The following is an 18,033-nucleotide window of genomic DNA, read 5'->3' on the forward strand; positions in this document are numbered from 1 at the left end:
CTGGTGAAAAGGAATAGCTGGTGTTTCGGCTCGAGAACCTTCTTCAGGCTAAAGAAGGATCTCGACCCGAAACGTCAACTATTTCTTTTCTCCAGTCATTGGACCTGTCAGCTTAGCCTCTTGGTGATGCTGTCACCTTCTGGGTTAGGGGATTCATCAGTGGGATTCATCATTTTTCCCGTGACTCAGACCACATAGATCTACGTTGATGCCACTGTGCACTCCTAAGATATAAGTATTAGTACTGATTTGGTTTATTGCTATCATGTGTAATGAGATAATGTAAAAACACTTTGATTGCATGTTACCCAGTCAAATCGTAACATACATGATTATAATACGCAAATGCAACAGGTAGTGCAAAGAGAAAAGGGCCTGTCCCACTTAGGCGATTTTTTAGGCGACTGCCGGCGACAGTCACAGTCGTAGCAGGACGCCAAAATGGACCCACCCTCTGACAATGTCTACAACACGTTACCACCTAGTCGACGTCAAGCTATGACAAGCTACATCAACCGACGACACAATTCATAGAAACACAGAAACATAGAAATTAGGTGCAGGAGTAGGCCATTCGGGCCTGCACCGCCATTCAATATGAGCATGGCTGATCATCCAACTCAGTATCCTGTACCCGCCTTCTCTCCATACCCCCTGATCCCTTTAGCCACAAGGGCCACATCTAACTCCCTCTTAAATATAGCCAATGAACTGGCCTCAACTACATTCTGTGGCAGAGAATTCCAGAGATTCACCACTCTCTGTGTGAAAAATGTTTTTCTCATCTCAGTCCTAAAAGATTTCTTCCCCCTTATCCTTCAACTGTGTGTGGCCCCTTGTTCTGGCCTTCCCCAACATCGGGAACAATCTTCCTGCATCTAGCCTGTCCAACCCCTTGAGAATTTTGTAAGTTTCTATAAGATCCCCCCTCAAACTTCTGGTGGCTTGGGACGTCCTCCTACGACAACCTACAACAACCTTCCACCACCTACCACCACCTACAACAACCTTCCACCACCTACCACCACCTACAACAACCTTCCACCACCTACCACCACCTACAACAACCTTCCACCACCTACCACCACCTACAACAACCTTCCACCATACAGGCAGCAACCTACGACAATCAAAGTCAATCTACCTCCACCAGCGACAAGCTACGACCCTGTCGGTAACGAATGAAGACAACTGATGGCTTCTCTTGACGCCGGTACTGTTGCTGGTCGCCGCAGGATGACATAGGTTGTCGCCAATGGAATTCAACGAGGTCATCATCCTGCGCCAACCAACGTCACCTGGCATCATCCTGGCGACAACCTACGACAGCACCTATGACAGGAGAAGACAGGCAAAGTCAAGCCCAAAGTCGTCAAAAGGTTTTGATCATTTCAAAATCCAGCAGCGACAAGAGAAAAGTTACGACACTTGAGGAGACAACTCGCAACAATACAGGCCGCTTCACCCTGCGATCATATAACCGTATAACCATTACAGCACGGAAACAGGCCCTTCTAGTCCATGCCGAACACTTACTCTCACCTAGTCCTATCTACCTGCTCTCAGACCATATCCCTCCATTCCTTTCCCATCCATATACCTATCCAATTTATTTTTAAATGATAAAATCGAACCTGCCTCCACCACTTCCACTGGAAGCTCATTCCACACAGCTACCACTCTCTGAGTAAAGAAGTTCCCCCTCATGTTACCCCTAAACCTTTGTCCCTTAATTCTCAAGTCATGTCCTTGTGTTTGAATCTTCCCTACTCTCAGTGGGAAAAGCTTATCCACGTCAACTCTGTCTATCCCTCTCGTCATTTTAAAGACTTTTATCAAGTCCCCCCCTTAACCTTCTGCACTCCAAAGAATAAAGACCTATCTTGTTCAACCTTTCTCTGTAACTTAGGTGCTGAAACCCAGGCAACATTGTAGTAAATATCACTGTGGCGACAGCCTATTTTCCGGCTGTCACTGAAAAAATGGCCAAAGTGTGACAGGCCCTAAAGTGTAGAATATAGAATTACAATGTTTATAGCTGCAGAGAAAGTGTGGATATAGAGAAAACGCATGTGCCACAATGAGGTAGGTTGGGAGACTGGGACTACACCCTCAGCTGATATGAAATTAATTCCGTGGTCTGATTTCAGTGAGGAAGAAGCTGTTCCTGAATCTAGTGGTTGGTACTTTTGTACCCTCTGCCTGACGGGTGAGGAGAGAAGAGGGAATGTGTGCGTGTGAATGGTCGTTGATTATATTGGCCACTTGGTAGCTATATTTAAGAGGGTTAGATATGGCCATTGTAGCTAAGGGGATCAGGGGGTATGGAGAGAAGGCAGGTACGGGATACTGAGTTAGATGATCAGCCATGATCATATTGAATGGCGGTGCAGGCTCGAAGGGCCGAATGGCCTACTCCTGCACCTAATTTCTATGTTTCTATGTTTCCTGAGGCAGCACCAAGTTAAGTTAGGTCTTTATTCTCTGGAGCGCAGAAGGTTAAGGGGGGACTTGATAGAGGTCTTTAAAATGATGAGAGGGATAGACAGAGTTGATGTGGACAAGCTTTTCCCTTTGAGGATAGGGAAGATTCAAACAAGAGGCCATGACTTCAGAATTAAGGGACAGAAGTTTAGGGGTAATATGAGGGGGAACTTCTTTACTCAGAGAGTGGTAGCGGTGTGGAATGAGCTTCCAGTGGGAGTGGTGGAGGCAGGTTCATTGGTATCATTTAAAAATAAATTGGATAGGCATATGGATGAGAAGGGAATGGAGGGTTATGGTCTGAGTGCAGGCAGGTGGGACTAAGGGGAAAAAAAGTTGTTCAGCACGGACTTGTAGGGCCGAGATGGTCTGTTTCCGTGCTGTAATTGTTATATGGTTGTATGGTTTAGCACCAAATGTAGATTTGGGGAGAGGCTGGTTTGTATGATGGACAGGGCTACATCTACAATTTTCTGCACTTTAGTTTAGTTTACTTTATTTTAGTTTTGTGATACATAGTGGAGTCCGCGCCCGCCAACAATACATCCGTACACTGGTTCTCTGTTATCCCAGTTTAGCATCATATGTACTAAGAGCAATTTACAGAGGCCAGTTAATCTACGCACCCAATACATTTTTGGAATGTGGAAGAAATCCGGAGCACCCGGACAAACCCCACGCGGTCACGAGGTGAACATACAAACTACATACGGACAGCACCCGTAGTCAGGATCGAAAGTGGGTCTCTGGTGCTGTAAGGCAGCAACTCTACCGCTCCTGATAAGATACAATAGACAATAGACAATAGATGCAGGAGTAGGCCATTCGGCCCATCGAGCCATTCGATGTGATCATGGCTGATCATCCACAATCAGTACCCACTCCCTGCCTTCTCCCCATATCCCCTGACTCCGCTATTTTTAAGAGCCCTATCTAGCTCTCTCTTGAAAGCATCCAGAGAACCCGCCTCCACTGCCCTCTGAGGCAGAGAAGTCCACAGACTCACCTCCCCCTGTGAGAAAAAGAGTTCCTTGTCTCCGTTCTAAATGGCTTACTCCTTAAGGGCCCGTCCCACTTGGGTGTCATTTGCGTGTCATTTACGCAACGTCCTAAAAATAGGTTGGCGAGTCATGACACCTGCATGGCACGTTGTGAGGCGTGGTGGCGGTTGCAGTGATTTTCAAAATTGGGATGCTCAAAATCCTCGCACTCCACCTGCGTGATGTATCCCTTGCGCACGCTGACGTACTGATGGCGTGGCGCGTGATGACGCATGGTTTACGCACGGTGATGCACGAACGTTGCCTATGCTAATTTATTATGCGTCAACGTGCGGCAACATCCGTAACCATGCGCCTCCCATACACCGTTGGCGCGCCATTTGCGCGTCATTTGAGCGCCGCACCACGTGACCATCCAGGTATAAAGCGCGCATAGTTTTGACATTTTTCCTCTGGGAAAATCCTTGCAACGGAGATCGGATTAAGTATGAACGACTTCGCAAATGGCCACCAAAAGAATCATGGCCCTCAAGAGCACTTGGCGCGCGACTGTCGTTCTGCTAGATGATTTTCGCGCCACGTAAATGACGCGCAAATGATGCCCAAGTGGGGCAGGCCCTTTATTCTTAAACTGTGGCCTCTGATTCTGGACTCCCCCAACATCGGGAACATGTTTCCTGCCTCTAACATGTCAAAACCCTTAATAATCTTATATGTTTCAATAAGATGCCCTCTCATCCTTCTAAACTCCAGAGTGTACAAGCCCAGCCGCTCCATTCTCTCAGCATATGACAGTCCCACCATCCCGGGAATTAACCATGTAAACCTACGCTGCACTCCCTCAATAGCAAGAATGTCCTTCCTCAAATTAGGGGACCAAATCTGCACACAATACTCCAGGTGTGGCCTCACTAGGGCCCTGTACAACTGCAGAAGGACCTCTTTGCTATATTCAACTAAATATATGATTGCCTATTTGGGTGGATGCACAGGATCCTACTGATACAAATTTCGGAAGAGTTGAACATTTATTCTGGTATCTTGCTCAATATTTATTTCCTGCAGTACTACTCGTTATCTGGTCATTAACTCATTGCCGTTTGTAGGATTTTACCCTGCCCCAATCTGGCTGCTGCGCTTGGTCCATCACAACAGTGGCCATCTTTCAAAATTGGCTGTAATTGTTCAAAACCATTTAATTGGGAACATCTTGATTCCAGTTATTTCTTCCAAAGCAGAAGAAATATAAACTAGAGACATACTGTGCTGTAGCGAGCTTCCGCTCTCCAAAGATCATGTTATTTGTCGAATATCGAATATTGTCGGATGTTTAGTCGCATTTTGGAATGAGATATGAGGCGTGTGTGTATAGTTGGCTCACCGGACTGTTTAGTGTTTAATCGCATCCAGATTACATAGGGCTGCAATCCTGGCTTTGAATTATGGCTGGGAATGCATTTTACAGACAGTGCATTCCATGGCTATCTGCCTATTTCGGTGTATGTCCAACCTGAAGCCTTGCCAAGTACATTTTGTACCAGGTTAGGCCTTACTGACCAGGACTGAGCAGTACCTATCGCTCATTAGTTTCTGCCCATGGGAGTGGGCGTTGCACTTGTGCTGCTTAGTGGACTGGATGGCAGGGTTCATTATTACTTGCTGATATCAGTCCACTTACGAGCTATTGATCCCAGACTGAGATCCGTTCAAAGACGACGCAGGAATAGAAAGAATTCCGCATTCCCTGTTCCCGAGTGGACTGATTTTCTTGATGCCATGCTCATCAGAGCGCAAGGTATAATAGCTCTAGTTAATCACTTCAGCAATCACAGAGCTCGGACTGCCACACTGCTTGTGTGATGGTGGACTCTGGACTAACTGGAGTCAGCAGAGTTCACTCAAACCTGTAGGGATTCAAAGTAGTTAGTGTTGAAGTTGCAAAACTAATGTCCGGAGAGGGGAGTCTATAACCAGGGGTCACAGTTTAAGAATAAGGGGTAGGCAATTTAGGACTGAGATGAGAAGAAAGCGAATTTCCCAAAGAGAGAGGGGGGAAGAGGGAATGGCCAGGGTGTGACTTGTCTTTGATTATGCTGCCGGCTTTGCCGATGCAACGTGAGGTATAAACTGAGTCAATGGAAGGGAGAAGCAGCCTCTCTGCGGGACGAGCAGCATCTCTGGAGAGAAGGAATGGGTGACGTTTCGGGTCGAGACCCTTCTTCAGACTGGCAGTCACAGGAAAGGGAAACAAGAGATATAGACAATGATTTAGAGAGACATAGAACAAATGAATGAAAGATATGCAAAAAAAGTAACAATGATAAAGGAAACAGGTCATTGCTAGGTGAGGTAGAAAAGCTGGTGTGACTTGGGTGGGGGAGGGATGGAGAGAGAGAGAGGGGGAATGCAAGGGTTACTTGAAGAGTTTGGTTTGCATGAGGTTCCGGGCTGCGTTGGTCGACGATTCTCTCCAATTTCTTGCGGTCTTATATGGAGCTGTTCCCAAACCAAGCTGTGATGCATCCCAATAAAATGCTTGACCAACCATCTAATACACAGTGTTATCTTCAGCCATCGTGATTCAGAAAGTGGGCACAAGAAAACCAACACAGAGGGCCTCAAGGACCCTGAAAAGATTGCTCTGTTCACCGGACAGGCGACCTGAGATTTTCCAGCTGATTGGAGTCACATGGTGATCACAACAACTGTGCCCAGATGTCCACCTTAACTGGCATCTATGAAAAAAAACTCTTGGCCCCTTCGAGAAAACACAAGAGTTAAGGGCCTGTCCCACTTACGTGACATTGGCTCGCAAATTACGCGACCTCGTGGTCGCTTGAGGCCCGCCTCCTGCCCAGCTGATTAGTAAGCATGATGTAAATGGCGTCACGTGTAAACTTAGCGCGCATTTAGCGCGAATTTAGCGCGAACTTCGCGTGAACGCCGCTTCTGGTTGGTCGCGCCAAACGCACGCAATCGCATGCAAGTGGGACAGGCCCTTTAGTTTGATGAAGGTGACCAGAAGATCCCCAAGCTAATTAATCAGTGTAATCAGAAATTACAGTGAATTGTGGATGCAGCCCAGACCATCACACAAGCCAACCTCCCTTCTATTGACTCCATTTATACCTCACGCTGCCTCGGCAAGGCCAGCAGCATCATTAAGGATGAGTCGCACCCTGGTCACTCCCTCTTCTCCCCTCTCCCATCAGGCAATAGGTGTAGAAGTGTGAAAATGCACACGTCCAGATTCAGGGACAGTTTCTTCCCGGCTGTTATCAGGCAATTGAATCCTCCTACCACAACCAGAGAGCAGTGCTGAACTACTATCTACCTCATTGGTGAACCTTGGACTATCCTTGATCGGACTACGCTGGCTTTACCTTGCACTAAACGTTATTCCCTTATCATGTATCTATACACTGTAAATGCCTCGGTTGTAACCATGTATTGTCTTTATGCTGACTGGTTAGCACACAACAAAAAAAATTCACTATTCTTCAGTAAATGCTCAACATACTCTACGGATCAGGCAGGTCCAGTGAAAACAAAATTAATGTTTCCGATTTCTGTTTTGAACTGGATATACTTTAGGATATACTTTGGTCTGAAGACCCGAAACGTCACCCATTCCTTCTCTCCAAAGATGCTGCCTCGCCCGCTGTGTTACTCCAGCATTTTGTGTCTACCTTCGATTTAAACCAGCATCTGCAGTTCTTTCCTACACACGTACTTTAGGACAGCACGGCTTTTAAAATGGAAAGAAAGGGTGGAGGGAGGTGCCGGTGGGGGGGGGGAGGGGGGTGGGGGGGGGTGCAGAGAGACAGTAAATCTGTGCCAAGATGGAACTGGAGATATTTATTTATGAAAGGGGCTGGGATGATGGACGCCATCAGTCAACAACAAAAAGTTTGGTGTAGAGGAAGTGCAAATAAAGATGCAATCATTTGACATTACCAAAAGGAAGATATGCACAAAATGGAACTGAATGCTGGAAAATTGTGAAGCTTCCATATACAATTATTCAGCCAGGCAGTGTGCAAAGTTTGTTTTAATTGGAGACATTTTGTAAATTCTCTGTAAGCTCTTAACACTTGGAGGCTTATAGAGTAGCATTGGTGAATACACATTGCAAGCCTCACAACATAAAGTGAAGGATGTCCGTTGCTTAATTGATAATGGAGGTAGCTGGGATTTTTTTTCTCTCTGTTGGAAAACTTTTATTAGTATCAATAAAAGAAAGTCTCAACATTGGAATGAATCAACATGCTTAAAGAGTTTATGGGCTCAGATGTAAATCTAGGTAATCCTTGACTTGCTTGCCTGTATATTCCCTGTGATAATGCTAATCCAACTACAGCACACTGCTTACAAAGTCGCATTATCTCCCAAATGCAAACACAGCTTGTCATTACTGACAAGACGGGTGTTGAAGGGAAAGGATAATTATGTAATTTGTATGCAAACATCAGAAACCGTTTGTTTTTACTACGAATTAGCTTGAACTTCAAGCTGGTTCACATTTCACGACCAATGTAAGTACATTTCTTGCATGAGCCAAGGGGGTAATACTTTCATCCTCGCAGTCAAAAACGCAAATAAACAACAAGTGTACGGCACGGTGGCGCAGCGGTAGAGTTGCTGCCTTACAGTGCCTGCAGCGCCGGAGACCCGGGTTCGATCCCGACTACGGGTGCTGTCTGTGCGGAGTTTGTACGTTCTCACCGTGACCTGCGTGGGTTTTGTCTGAGATCTTCGGTTTCCTCCCGCACTCCAAAGACGTACTGGTTTGCAGGTGAATTGGCTTGGTGTAAGTGTAAATTGTCCTTAGTACGTAGGATGCTATTAGTGTGCGGGGATTGCTGGTCGGTGTGGACTCGGTGGGCCGAAGGGCCTGTTGTCCGTGCTGTATCTCTAAACTAAACTGAACTAAACAAGTGCTGGAAGTTTAATATAAAACAAAACAGATAATGCTGCAAACACTCAACAGGTCTGGCAGCATTGATGGAGAAAGAGATAGAATCACATTTCTTCTATTTTTTTCTAGTTTAATGAACCTTAGAGGAAGGACAACACCTCGGCCATGTTATCTGTTATCTCACTTTTGCACACACTCCCTGCACACTAGGGGCAACTTATAGATTCCAAATAACCTACAAACCCTCGTCTTTTGGATTTGTGTGGTCACAGGGAGATCGTGCAAACTCCACAGAGATAGCATCTAAGGTCAGGATTGAACCCGGATCTCTGGTGCTGGGAGGCAGCAGCTTTAGCCTTTAAAGGTACAGCCCACCGAATCAGCGACGACCAGCGATCGTCCCGTACACTAGCGCTATCCTACACACGAGAGACAATTTACAGAAACCAATGAACCTACAAACCCATACGTCTTTGGAATGTGGCTGGAAACCAGAGCAAAGCCACACATTCACTGGGAGAATGTACAAACTCCAGTCAGACAGCACCCGTTGTCAGGATGTCCATCTTTCCCAAAGGCACATGAAGGTGCAAGGGGTTGGACAGGCTAGAAGCAGGAAGATTGTTCCCGATGTTTGGGAAGTCCAGGACAAGGGGTCACAGCTTAAGGATAAGGGGGAAATCCTTTAAAACCGAGATGAGAAGAACTTTTTTCACACAGAGAGTGGTGAATCTCTGGAACTCTCTGCCACAGAGGGTAGTTGAGGCCAGTTCATTGGCTATATTTAAGAGGGGGAGTTAGATGTGGCCCTTGTGGCTAAGGGGATCAGAGGGTATGGAGAGAAGGCAGGTACGGGATACTGAGTTGGGTGATCAGCCATGATCATATTGAATGGCGGTGCAGGCTCGAAGGGCCGAATGGCCTACTCCTGCACCTAATTTCTATGTTTCTATGTTCCGAGTGTATCAATGGCCGAGGCTTCTTTTTAAGGGTGTGACTCCTGGTGTAACCTGCTTGGTAGCTATCTCCAGAGTAGGCAGGCATCATGTCATTGAGTGACGAGACACACAAAATGCTGGAGTAACTCAGGTCAGGCAGCATCTCTGGGGAAAGGAATAAAAAGTGATGTTTCGGATCTGAACCCCTGTTCAGACTTTTCAGTCTGAAGAATGGCCAATTCACCTACAAACCTGTACGTCTTTGGAGTGTGAGAGGGGAAACCGAAACACCTGGAAAAAAACCCACATGCGGCCCTAGGAAGAAGGTACAAACTCCATACGGACAGCACCGGTAGTCAGGACCGAACAGGGGCCTCTGACGCCATAAGGCAGTAACTCTACCACTGTGCCGCCCTCCACTCTACCAGCTGTGTCACTGGATTGGCCAAAATGCCAGACCATGAGGGACATAGAGTAGATATAGAATGGATGCTTCCCCTTGTGGCAGGGCCTGGAACTCAATCACAATAAAAAAAAATACGATTATTAACACAGCCGAGACAATTTTTCATTCTCTCATGGGATCATAAGGCTTTGAAGTTAACGGGAAATTGAGATTACAATCAGGTCAGCCTAGGTTTGGTCATCTCAGTTGCACAGCTGGAAGGAGCTGCTCCCTCACTGTGTCCCAGGTCCAATCCTGACCTCAGACGCTATCTCCGCGGGGTTTGCACGTTCTCCTTGTGAATGGGTAGCTTTTCTTCTTGCATTCCGGTTTCCATCCACATTTCAAAAGACGTGCAGGTTGGTTGGTTGGTTAATTGGTCACTGTACATTGTCTCAAGTACGTAGTGGGTGGTGAATGTGGGGATTAACAGAACTGTGTGGGGATTAACAGAAGGATTAATGTAGGATTAATGTAAATAGGGAATTGTTAGTCAGCGTGGATTGGTGAGCCAAAGGGTTTGGCCCTAACTGTGTGATCGATGACCTTGTTAAATAATGGACCAGGTTTTCGGTGCAGAGTGACCTAATTCTGTTCTTAATTCATGTGTCTCTATGTTTTGTTTATAAACAACTGGTTTAGTCATGGTCTAGCAGCATGGAAACGGCCCAACTTGCCCACACTGGCCAACATGTCCCATCTACACTGGTCCCAACTGCCTGCGTTTGGCCCAAATCCTTCCAAACCTGTGCGATCCATGTCTAAACATTCTTCAGCTTATCCGGTGCATTTCTCCCTCGCGTTGGGGCAGAGGGAAGAGCTCCATCTTCTGTGCACTACCATCACTCAAAACGCACTCTTGTCCTAGAATTGCTCCTCTAAAGCTGCAGTTTATCATCCTCCATTAGTGAGACCAGATAAAAGCTGATGGAAAGGTCGATGATTAGAGCTGATTAGTCGCTTTAACACCTAGGCACCTTCTATGTGGTGGAGGCTGTGCTGACTTTCAATGACTAGCAGAACAGTGTGCAGTTATTATTGCATCGGACTTAAGGGGCTATCCCACTGCGGCGACCTAATTGGGGAGTTTAGGAGAGTTTGAAAAAGTGTCATGTTGAAGATCTCCTTCAACTATGTAGAAGACCTCCTTCGACTATGTTGAAGACTAGCTTCGACTAGCATCAGGAAAATTGGACACCGAATATTGGAGAGTGAAGATGACCTCATTCATAGAAACATAGAAAATAGGTGTAGGAGTAGGCCATTCGGCCCTTCGAGCCTGCACCGCCCATCAATATGATCATGGCTGTTCATCCAACTCTGTATCCTGTACCTGCTTTCTCTCCATACCTCCTGATCCCTTTAGCCACAAGGGCCACATCTAACTCCCTCTTAAATATAGCCAATGAACTGGCCTCAACTACATTCTGTGGCAGAGAGTTCCAGAGATTCACCACTCTCTGTGTAAATTCGATCTCCCTTCGATTATGTTGAAGACTATCTATGACTACCTTCGACTACCCTCGATTACCTACGAATAACATGCCGATCTACTACCACCTACTTCGACTAAACCTATGAGTTAAAAAAAAATCGATTTTATTCCATGACGGCCTTTTTTTACTTGCGGGCATTTTTCAGCATGTTGAAAAATATGCCGTGACCTAGCTGAGGCCTCAAGTACGCGGGGACTACTCTCGAGCATGAAGCAGAGTTACAAAGACCTCCTAGGACCTCGTGTTGACCATGCCGCGAGTATGAGTCGAGGGCAAACTCTTCTAAACTCGCCAATTATGTCGCTGCAGTGGGACTGCCCCTTAACCTTCATGGCTCCATGCCCACTAGATATGCCATTGCCTTGATCGAAGGGTCTGGTCTCTAATTTAATATTCCAGACTCTCATGGAATTTGCCTTTGCAGAAACATACAGACTTAAACAATTCCAGACAAGCTGACTACAATCAGCTATTCAGGGATTCCTAATCTGATTTATGAAGTGTTGTAATACATTTATTAGTACACTATTAGTGGCAGTGTTTTAGCCTTTGAGCTGGGCTACCCAGTTAATGCCAAACTTTGCAATATGGACTCATTCCATTAAGAAATGAGTAAAATCTTTGAGAGTTGATAACGTTGGTGCCAGACAAGCAGTATGTTAGACCAAGATAGGGCCTTTTGCTCTGGTATTTTATTTAATTCACATGTTTAATTGATAATGTTTTATTATTAATGTATAATGTTTTATGTGTCATTGCTAACTGTCACCGTATGTCATGTTGTCTCTTGCGGGCGGAGCACCAAAGCAAATTCCTTGTATGTGAATACTTGGCCAATAAACGTATTCATTCATTTATTAATTCATTCATGAATTAATTCATTCATTCATTCAACTCCTCTACACTCTTCTACCATAGAGTTGGATCTCAATCAATATGTGCATCAAATATGTGTAGGAAGTCATTAATCAATAGTTTTTATTGTCATATGTCCCAGATATGTCGCATTTGGAATAATGTGAGCAATTTTGTGCCACGCATCTGAGGAAGGATGTGCTGGCTCTGGAGGGGGTCCAGAGGAAGTTTACAAGAATGATCCCAGGAATTAGTGGGAATTTGTGAAGAAGTCAGCACATTCATTTCAATGTGGTCCCCCCTCATTCTTCTAAACTCCAGCGAGCACAGGCCTCGTGTCGACAAAACCACACCATAGGTTGTACCTAGACTCTCCCACTAGTGGAAACATCCTCTCCACATCCAAGGTTTGTGAAGAAGCCAGCACATTCATGCACTCGTTCCACTGCCCAGTTTGCTCAGCAGGAGTGTATATGGTTTGTTTCTTCCCGTTCAGTTATGAGCCGTGCCTGTAGCTTGTAAAACTCGACAGTGGCGCTAATACTAATAGCCTGCACGCCTTTTGTGTCTTCCAGGATTACACGATAACCATGTATTTCCAACAATACTGGAGGGACAAGCGACTGGCGTATTCAGGGATTCCTCTCAACCTGACTCTGGACAATCGAGTCGCCGACCAGCTCTGGGTGCCTGACACGTACTTCTTGAACGACAAGAAATCGTTTGTGCATGGCGTGACGGTGAAGAATCGGATGATCCGCCTCCATCCCGACGGAACGGTGCTCTACGGGCTGAGGTTAGTCCCATGTGGTTCGAATCCTCTTCCTCACAATCCTCTCTTTGGCCGTCCTCGTTGACATTTGACACGTTGCGAGGTGCAGTTCTCACACTAGAGACGGCACGGTGGCGCAGCGGCAGAGTTGCTGCCGTACAGCGCCAGAGACCCGGTTTCCATCCTGACTACGGGTGTACAGAGTTTGTACGTTCTCCCGATGACCTGTGTGTGTTTTTTCTCCAAGATCTTCAGTTTCCTCCCATGCTCCAAAGACCTACGTTTGTAGGTTAATTGGCTTGGTATAAATGCAAATTGTCCCGAGTGTGTGTAGGGTAGTGTCAGTGTGCGGGGATCGCTGATCAGCCTGGACTGTATCTCTAAACTAAACTAAACTTCCGCACTGTGTGTCAAAACTAAACTAAACTAAATGCCAACCTCATCTACAAGGTTAATTCCCGGGATGGCGGGACCGTCATATGCTGAGAGAATGGAGCAGCTGGGCTTGTACACTCTGGAGTTTAGAAGGATGAGAGGGCATCTCATTGAAACATATAAGATTGTTAAGGGTTTGGACACGCTAGAGGCAGGAAACATGTGCCCGATGTTGGGGGAGTCCAGAACCAGGGGCCACACAGTTTAAGAATAAGGAGTAAGCTATTTAGAACGGAGACGAGGAAACACTTTTTCTCACAGAGAGTGGTGAGTCTGTGGAATTCTCTGCCTCAGAGGACGGTGGAGGCCGGTTCTCTGGATGCTTACAAGAGAGAGCTAGATAGGGCTCTTAAAAATAGCGGAGTCAGGGGATATGGGGAGAAGGCAGGAACGGGATACTGATTGGGGATGATCAGCCATGATCACATTGAATGGCGGTGCTGGTTCGAAGGGCCGAATGACCTACTCCTGCACCTATTGTCTATTGTCTATTATCTACACTAGTCCCACCTGCCTCCCTTTAACCCATAACCTTCTAAACTTATCCTATCCATGTACCTGTTCAAATGTTGCATAAACGTTGTGATAGTACCTGCCTCGACAGGTGTGCAAGAATATACCTGTAGCAATCGCATGGCCCACTCTGTGATTTTCTACCTGAACGGTGAACTTTTATCTGGTTATACTATGTCTCTGCATCAAGAAAGTCCCCTCAGATATTGCAAATTGATAATAACGGGGTAATTGGCGGAGTGGGGGGGGGGGGGTTTGTGAGTGGGAGAGGGATTATAAACTCAGACACAAGGAACTGCAGATGCTAGTTTTCAAGAAAAAATGCTAGCGTGTTCTGTTTTGGTCACCCTGTTATGGGAAAGATGTTGTTAGGCTAAAACGGGTGCACAGAAGATTTAAGAGGATGTTGCAAGAACTCGAGGGCCTGTGCTGGAGGAAGAGGAATGAGCAGGCTGAGACTTTATTCCTTAGCGTGCAAGAGGATGAGGGGCGATCGTATCAAGGTGTATAGGATCGTGAACAGTGCCGGATTTAGATGAAGAGAGGCCCTAAGCTGTTCCACTTGTGAGGCCCCCAACGACCGGACAGCCATGGCGGCCAAATCTCCCACAATTCAAAGCAAGGGAGAAAGTGCCCAGCGCCGACCAGTTGCCGTTGCAGTGCGCATGCGCAGGGCGGCCGATGATGTGCTGGCCGTGGTTGTGCGCATGTGCAAGGCGGCCTACCGTGCCGGCGGATGAGGAGCGAGCGGAGCCCGGCAGCCTGGACACGGATAGCGGGGGGAGATGGAGAGAGAGAGATAGAGAGGGGGGCCGCCCAGAGTTGAACGGTAGGTGTTCTGCCTTGGCCGGAGGCCCCCCTAGACCTCGAGGCCCATCAATTATTTCGGGGGGCCCCCTAGAAAGTGGGGGCCCTAAGCTATAGCTTGTTTAGCTTATACGTAAATCCGGCACTGATTGTGAAAGGGATAGATATGGTAATTGCAAAGAGTCTTTTTCCCAGAGTAGCGAAATCCAGAACCAGAGAACATAGGTTTAAGGTGAGAGGGGAAAGATTTAACAGAAGCCTGAGGGTGTGGCGGCCCCTGGTGGTAAGCCACGTGTCGTGCGAACCCTCGGCTCTAGGGGTTAGGTCACGTGACTTGGTTTGGTAGTTGGAATTCGAAGAATTCGAGGAGGTACTTGAGGCACGTACTATCACAACATTTAATCAACATTTGGATAGGGTAGCTTTAGAAGGATAGTTGGTTGGGGCTAGTGGAGATGAGACATGTTGGTTGGTGTGGGCAAGTTGGGCTGAAGGGCTTGTTTCCATGCTGTATGATTCTATGACTGGGCCAATTGGTGACTAGCAAATTGAATAGGTCACAGCGCAGTCCTTAAAGTGTCTTAAATGAATGTAAAACTGCCTGGAAGCATCTCCTCCATACCTGTTCATTACCTCTGCAACACCTTTCGACAATAGACAATAGGTTCAGGAGTAGGCCATTCGGCCCTTCGAGCCAGCACTGCCATTCAATGTGATCATGGCTGCCAATTACCATACCAGCATTACAATTACTATAACTCCCTTAGGGAATGGACAATATCGCAAAATGGTCACTTATTATAAGGAAGACAAGGTGAGCCAACCCATGTTGGAGAAACTGAAATGACTCTAAGAATTATAAAGGAAATATTACGTGAATGTTTGAGCTAACTTGGGAATTCAGGGATTTTTTTCTATAATTATTTACAGATATTTCTATGGGGAAGAGAGTTATCAAAAAAAGTAATAACTATGATAAGCTGTAATTTAATTTCTTGTTAAAGCCAGCCAAGGCCCTGTGAGGATTTCTGTGGTTTGATTACAGACTGAATCTTTAAGGAAGCTTGGATGTGTGAACCTCATGGTAGATCTATTGCCTCCACTGCTCTAGGTGTCAACTGCTCTATATCGGTGAGACCAAGCGTATGCTTGGCGATCGCTTCGCCCAACACCTCCGCACAGTTTGCATTGACCAACCTGATCTCCCAGTGGCTCAACACTTCAACTCCCCCCTCCCATTCCGAATCCCACCTTTCTGTCCTGGGCCTCCTCCATGGCCAGAATGAGTCCCACCGCAAATTGGAGGAGCAGCATCTCATATTCCGCTTGGGTAGTTTACACCCTAGCGGTATGAACATTGACTTCTCCAATTTCAGGTAGTCCTTGCTTTCTCCCTCCTTCCCGTCCCCTTCCCAGCTCTCCTACAGCCTACTGTCTCCGCCCTTTTCTTCTTCTTGCCCCCCCCCCCCACCCCACATCAGCCTGAAGAAGAGGCTCAACGCTAAAAACATCACCTTTTCCTTCCCTCCATAGATGCTGTCTCACCCGCTGAGTTTCTCCAGCATTTTTGTCTACATTAAGAATCCTTTAAGTCGGCAGCACCCTGGGACGGTTGGTAGCGCTGCTGCCTCACAGCGCCAAAGGCCCAGGTTTGATCCTGACCTCGGGTGTTGGCTGTGGGAGTTTCTGCGTTCTCCCTGTGACTGCGTGGGTTTCCTCCGGGTGCCCCAGTTTCTTCCAACCCCCTCCCCCCAAAGACGTGCGGGTTTGTAGGTGTAGGAAGGAACTACAGATGCTGGGCCACACCGAAGAATGCTGGAGTAACTCAGCGGGACAGTCAGCATCTCTGGAGAGAAGGAATGGGTGACGATTTAGGTCAAGACCCATTCCTTCTCTCTAGAGATGCTGCCTGTCCCAGTGAGGTACTCCAGCATTTGTGTCTTTCTTCAGTATAGATATGGATTTCTCTAACTTCAAGTTAACCCTTGTATCCCCTCTCTCCGTCCCTCCCCCACCATGGTTGTACTAGTTTCACTGTTGTCCTGTAGAGTTTCACTGCCTATATAACTCATTATCACCTACCCTACAGCAAACAATAGACCATTGTGGGCTCCACCTTTCCTTGACCATCCTTGATTTTTGCATATCTTTCATTAATTTGTTTTATTTACCTTCTATATTTCTCATTTCTCTTTGCCCTGACTCTTGATGTGAAGCAGGGTCTCGACCTGAAACATCACCCTTGTCTCTGGAGATGCTGCCTGACCCGCTGAGTTACTCCAGCATTATGAGGCTATCTTTGGGTTTGTAGGTTAATTGGCATCTGCAAAATCGTCTCTAATGTGTCGAGACTGGATGAGGACTGAGTGTGAACCAGTGATCGATGGTCGGCGTGAATTTGGTGCACTAACTAAACTAAAGATCTTGACAGAACCACGAGTGGAATCGCATGGCCAAATACACTTGTAGCCTTCAGCAGATTAAATTTTGAAATAATCAACGACTAAACGGCCACGAGCATGCGACTGCATGCGGCAAACGCGACCAAACCGGAAGCGGGGGCCGCGCGGGGGTCGAGTGATCCCGTACAAGTTGACGTGAAGTTCGAGCGAAGTCCGCGGGAAGTTCGCGCTAGGCGTACGCCATCAAGACACTGCGTACGGCGTCAAATCGTTGCGTACGGTGTCGAGGCGGAGCGTACGGCCTCAATGTGGCTGCGGGCCGGCAGGCTGTTGCCGTGCGGAATTTTTGGACAGAGTAGAGGAATTGAGCACCAGAGGCTTAAGGTGAGGGTAGAAAGATCTAATGGGAACCTGAGGGGTAACTTTTTTACACAAAGGTGGTGGGTGTATGGAACAAGCTGCCGGAGGAGATAGTTGAGGCAGGTTCTATCACAATGTTGACAAACCATGTGGACAAATACATGGATAGGGTAGGTTTATAGGGATATGGGTCAAAAGCAGGCAGGTGGGTCTGGTGTAGATGGGACATGTTGGTCGGCATCGACAAGTTGGGCCGAAGGGCCTGTTTCGAGGCTGTATGACTCAAGGACTCTGCCTTTTCGTCCTCCTGTTGTCAATGGGTAAATGTCCATCCCTCTTCAGTGTCAAGGGACAAATAACTTGTCGTTCTGATATGAGAAGTGCTTTGTATAATAATGAGCGTATTAATTTCTAGAACTTGAGTAACTGACTCCATTTTGGCAGCTAATTGAATGAACCAGACTGTTTGTGATCTTGCAACTGAGATTTAGAGTCATAGAATGATACAGTGTGGAAACATAGAAACATAGAAATTAGGTGTAGGAGTAGGCCATTCGGCCCTTCGAGCCTGCACCGCCATTCAATATGATCATGGCTGATCATCCAA

General features: G+C 46.7%; 1 protein-coding gene across 1 annotated transcript in view; it reads left to right on the forward strand.

Annotated features, from left to right (window-relative positions):
- Nucleotides 1-18,033, forward strand: part of gabrb3 (gamma-aminobutyric acid type A receptor subunit beta3) — a 334,484-nt gene that overhangs the window by 225,952 nt on the left and 90,499 nt on the right. The window contains exon 4 of the mRNA XM_055636511.1: nt 12,713-12,933. Within this exon, the coding sequence (XP_055492486.1) occupies nt 12,713-12,933 (221 nt within the window). The remainder of the gene's footprint in view (nt 1-12,712; nt 12,934-18,033) is intronic.

This window comes from Leucoraja erinacea, chromosome 6 (genome assembly GCF_028641065.1).
Source record: "Leucoraja erinacea ecotype New England chromosome 6, Leri_hhj_1, whole genome shotgun sequence".
Taxonomy (NCBI): Eukaryota; Metazoa; Chordata; class Chondrichthyes; order Rajiformes; family Rajidae; genus Leucoraja; species Leucoraja erinaceus.